This window comes from Phodopus roborovskii, unplaced genomic scaffold, assembly GCF_943737965.1.
Source record: "Phodopus roborovskii unplaced genomic scaffold, PHOROB, whole genome shotgun sequence".
Lineage (NCBI taxonomy): Eukaryota > Metazoa > Chordata > Mammalia > Rodentia > Cricetidae > Phodopus > Phodopus roborovskii.
This window is the reverse complement of record NW_026126571.1, coordinates 31,222,177-31,227,431: the sequence shown is the minus strand read 5'-3', so window position 1 is coordinate 31,227,431 and position 5,255 is coordinate 31,222,177. Positions and strand designations below refer to the sequence as shown.

The 5,255-nt window shown below is 45.1% G+C and overlaps 1 protein-coding gene across 1 annotated transcript; it reads left to right on the top strand.

Moving 5' to 3' along the window:
* The first annotated feature begins 2,566 nt into the window (after positions 1-2,566).
* Positions 2,567-4,404, top strand: Aoc1 (amine oxidase copper containing 1). Its single transcript, XM_051202973.1, is given in 11 exon segments — positions 2,567-2,624; positions 2,627-2,722; positions 2,725-2,808; positions 2,811-2,862; positions 2,864-2,884; positions 2,886-2,987; positions 2,989-3,092; positions 3,095-3,329; positions 3,851-3,915; positions 3,918-4,010; positions 4,013-4,404. Coding segments are annotated over 11 exon segments (1,302 nt in total).
* Positions 4,405-5,255: the final 851 nt, after the last annotated feature.

Sequence of the window (5,255 nt, the reverse complement as noted above, 5' to 3'; positions counted from 1 at the left end):
CCCAACTAACAATTTGAGCAACAAAGGAAAGGCTACCATAAATGCCCTTCCCTGATAATGAGATTGATGACTAACTTATCCTTCATCATAGAGCCCTCATCTAGTAGCTGATGGAAACAGAAGCAGACACCCACAACTAAACACTGAGCCAAACTAGAATCCAGATGCAGAGAGGGAGGACAAGACCAAGCTACAGAAACCCACAGAGACAACTGACCTTAACAAGGAGGAGTTAATGAGCCCCCAGACTGATAGCTGGGACACCAGCATTGGACTGACTCAGACCCCCTGAACATGGGTCTCGGTTAGAAGGCCTGGGCAGTCTAAGGGACCTCTGACAGTGGAACCAGGATGTATCCCTGGTGCACAAAAGGACTTTGGGAGCACATTCCCCATGGAGGGATACTCCCTTAACCTAGAGGCAAGAGGGAGGGCCTAGTCCATACTCCAAATGACTTGAAAGATTTTGTTGACCCCCTCCTGGAAGGCATCACCCTCCCTGTGGAGTGGGGGCAAATGGGATGGGAGGGTGGAGGGGGCATGGGAGGGAGAGAGAGCAATGTAGGGAGGGAGAGGGAACTGGGATCAATATGTAAAATAAGAAAAAAATAAATAAAACATAAAAAAGAAGGTTCTAGCCAACTTTGACCAGATCACCAGAATATGAACTAGTTATAAAGAGCTAAGAAAAAAAAATTCCTTTACAGAAGAAGCCAACAGGAAAGTTGGGCCTTTTTTGAGCACACAAGTTGTGTTCCCCGTACTTGTGAGTGGGGCATGTGACATAGGAACATACATTTTCAAACAGAAGATCTGAAATGTCAGTGATGCTCAGGTTCTGTGCACAGAGCCCCCTCATGTCCCTGATGAGTGCCTACGCTTCCCTTTGCCTAAATACTACTGTTCTATATTGAAATGCACCCTTGAAATGGGCTCAGTCACACAGATCCTTGAACCCCTCACTATGCCTATGTTACCAACTTTCTCTCCCAAAGGCTTAGAAGTTGTATTGGTAGATATGCCAGGTGGGAATGGGCATAGTAAGATTACATTTTCTCTGCATTTTGATCAGTTGTGGATGTCTGTAACAGTTACCATCTGTTTCAAAAAGAAGCTTCTTTGATAAGGGGTGAGAGCTACATTTATCCATGGGTATAAGGGTAAGTATTTAAAATACAGTTAGAAATTATGTTGTTTTAGGAAAATGGCAGTAGTAAGTTCTCTATGACCCCAAATCCATGTGTAGCTGTCTGGGTATACAATACCAAGCATGAATTCCCTTCTTTTGAGGGAATCTTAAGTATAATTAGATAGATATTGGTTACCCTAAGATAAAAATGCCACTATTACACCATGGGGATATCTTGTCAGGCTGATCACTACTGGTGATTCATAGGCTCTATAGTTGTGTAGGACTTTAGATTGCTTTTCTCCCTTGGCAGATGAAATTGCACCCTTTGATACTGGGAGAGCTAGTCCTTAGAGATGAGGCTTCTGGGCCCAAACCAGCTCGATTCTTCCAAGTCCTATGTCCAAAGTATGAGGTATTTGTCAACAGGTTCTGGCCTTCAGATTGTAGGAAGCAACCAAGAGCAAGGTAGTCCCTATATTATTTGGGGAATCTCTTGGACCACACCAACAACTTGAAGGATGGTACCCCATGTGTCTTAGTTTGGTTTCTATCACCAAAATCAACTTAGGGAGGAAAGGGTTTATTTCACATTATAACTTACAGTTCCTCATGAGGGAAAGTCAGGTTAGGAACCTAGAGACAGAAGCTAAGCCAGAGGCCATGGAAAAAATGGTGCTTACCGGTTTGCTCAAACTGCTCTCTTACACAACCATGACCATCTACAGGTTGCACCATCCCCATAAGCTAAGCCCTCTGACATTAATCATTAATTTTAAAAAATGCTCTATAGACTTGCCTATAGGCAATTTTAGGGAGGCATTTTTTTAATTGAGGTTCCTCTTCCCATATAGCTCTAGCCTGGGTCAAGTTGACAAAAGAAAAACCAGCTAGCACACTGTGCCTGCCACTAGAATTATATAATATGTAACATAATATATAAAATATAGTTTTCAGTATCCATATAAAATAATGTTTCCCCTTTCAAACATTCGTATGTCTTCTTCTACCCTCTGTATCATTTTTCCTCTTATACTTCAAACATAAACCTAAATTTCAACATTCATCCACATAAAAGGTAAGTAATTTGTTGCATTAGAAAGGAATTTTGCTGTCACTAAAGTCCTCACTCCCACCCAGAGTTTGTAACCCTTGCTGGGCTAGCCTTGGATTACTATATGACTCATGGTGTCCTTAGCTCATGAATGTTTTCCAATTGTTTGAAAACTAAAAAGGTAGAAACAATGGGAGATATCCAGATAAGAAATTTTCAGATGGTGGAGGAAATAGGTGGATGCACACAGGGGTCTGGACTGCAAGTGAGGCCCTGGGTTTCCAGCTCTCACTTCAGCTGGGTAAGGAAGGGACAGTGTGCTCTGGGTGCTGCCTTGGAGAAATACCCAAGTTGTCTTCTCTCGTCTGCTCAGTTCCAGAGTCATGGGAATGGCACAAAGGAGCCTGGCACTGGGCTGCATGTCCATCATCTTGGTTCTACAGATGGAAAGGCCCTGGTGTTTGCAGACCTGAGCACTCAGGAGATAGAAGCTGTGCATGGTTCCCTAGTGAGCAGGCCAGAGCTGGAGCTGCAGCCATCGGCATGCAGGCTTTAGACAAGAACTCTGTGTTCCACATTGGCATGCTGCTGCCCAAGAAGAAGGATGTCCTGGAATTTCTGGATAAGAAACAACATATTCTGTGTAAGAAGCCCATGTCGTCAGATTTACTGGTGCCCAGTAATGCCATTGAGTTTGCTGTGGCCCTGGCCACAGTCCTTCTACATAAGAGAATTGTCCCCCAGGTCAGTGAAACATGAATCTTGGACACCCAGACCCATGTCCAAAGCATAGTCGTCTTCCCTGCCACTGAATCAAGTGGGTCATGGTGACCTTGCATTCACTCATCCTTGACACCACCAGCTTCTCCTTAGAGAACTGCAGCAGTCAGTGCCTAACCTCCACCCATGTGGCCCCCACAGTGTGGAGTCTAGACATCAGACCACCTGGTTTCTCTTTCAGTGTATTGAAAAATACCACCTACTGCAGCCCACAGTATTGGAAATCCTTGTGGATCATGGGAGCACAGATGTCCAGAACTGGAGTGTAGAGCAGGTCCTGTGTAATGACAAGCTCTACAACAGCCCAGAGAAACTGGCTCAGAAATATGTGGATAGGGAAGTGGACATGGTGGTCCTCTGTAACAAGTAAGTTTTTTCCCCAGCCGCTGGTCTGGTCCCGCCCCGGCGCCAGCCCCAATTAACATACTGAGACTCTGTATTTGATATAATGCTGTTGGCCAGGTACTAGTTTCTTATCGGCTAGCTCTGTCTTAATTATTAACCCATTTCTATGTATTTCCATGTGGTCGTATCTTACCAGGGAGAGGTGGCTGGCAGATCTGTTCTCTCCAGACTCTCCATCTTGACTCCTCCTTACTACTTCCTCTTTCCTCCTTGTCTCCTAGTCCCACCTATCTTGCTTTCCTATTGGCCAACAGTGCTTTATTTATTCACCTGTATGAGAAACATATTTAAAGAATGACATCTCCCATCAGTCCTCAAGGACCTATTGTCCAAGAGCACAGAGAAGTCATGAATCTTTTTTTGCAGGGGGGGGGGGAGACAAGGTTTCTCTGTATTGTTTTAGAGCCTGTCCTGGAACTCGCTCTATAGACCAGGCTGGCCTTAAACTCACAAAGATCCACCTGCCTCTGCCTCAGCATGAGTGCTGAGAAGTCATGAATCTTTAACAAGCTTGGTGGAGAAGTCCCAAGACACCTCAACAAGTCTGGCCCCATGTGGAACAAGTCAATGATCCCTGATATAGTCTAGGAGACAACACTAACACTGCCATCTACCAAGGCTGGAGCTACCTTAGGAATGTGCATATTGCCATGAGGTCAGTGTTCAAGAGGCTATGGCTGTGTATAGTGAAGACACACATGCAGGATAGCTGACCAAGACCACAGACATGAGCAGGGGCCTGGGCAATGCCATCCATGAATTAGCTCCTCTGTCATTGACTATCCAAAGACAACCACCTCCTATAGAGTTCTTCCACTACTATGACACTAGTAGTCTTGTCCATTATCCATGGTTCTTCTTTGTCTTTGAGAAGGCCATAAGGGTACCTGATAAGCCCATCAACTTTATAGGCAAATTCAACTCATATAGACACATAATTGTAAAGCAAACAACTCCAGCAGTCTATAATTTTTATTATATCTGGAACTTCATTTTGTGTACAAGTGGCATGATAAAAATACACACCTCCAGCTAAGTTCACACCACACCATACACCAGCATATACAACCAGAACCACCCCAGGACACACACACACACACACACACACACACACACACACACACACACACACACACACGGTCTTTGAGGATTTCCTTCAGAACAATGAGAGTGTTGAAGACCAGGTACAAGACCAGTACCTCACTCCCCTCCTCTGGCCCTGTCATTACCCTCCGACTTAACCTGTCCCTAGTCTTAGGAGTGTGGCCTATGTGTGGAGGGCAAGTTATGGAGCTGAGGTTATCTAGAGGAATTTGTAGACACATCTAACAATGTCCAGGCCATAGTGTCCTTGGTAGGACCATAGTCAGTGCTTCCTTGCTCACTAAAGCCTCTGTCTCTCCCCTAAGATTTGGCGGCCAGGAAACAGTGGGATTCTTACACAAGGCTCTTTCTGAGGTTGTCCCCAGCATGGCCCCAGCTGGAAATTCCATAAACATCTTGCTCTAACCTTTCCACTTCTTTTATATCACTGTAACTTTTTTTTTTCAAGGACACCCAGGTACAACTGCCACAGGGAGACCAAACACTGGATCCTTGGGCACGAGGTCTACCTGATGCCTCCCCCTTTTAACCTTCATAGGACCTACAACCCTTTGTCAAGTGTCCAGCCCCATGCACCGTCTAATAGCCTCAGAGCCCCCCAGGGCAGACAGTAAACCCTTCAGCTTCTACCATGTGGGCCACTTTCTAGAGCTGTGGAAGACATGGCCACATACTAAGATGGGTGGCTACGGAATGGATTCATGTCTCTAGTGTACCCCCAAAAGACCTCCATGTCTAGGGCAAAGGAAGACAAGTGAGATACTGAATTTTTGTGTTAGATGA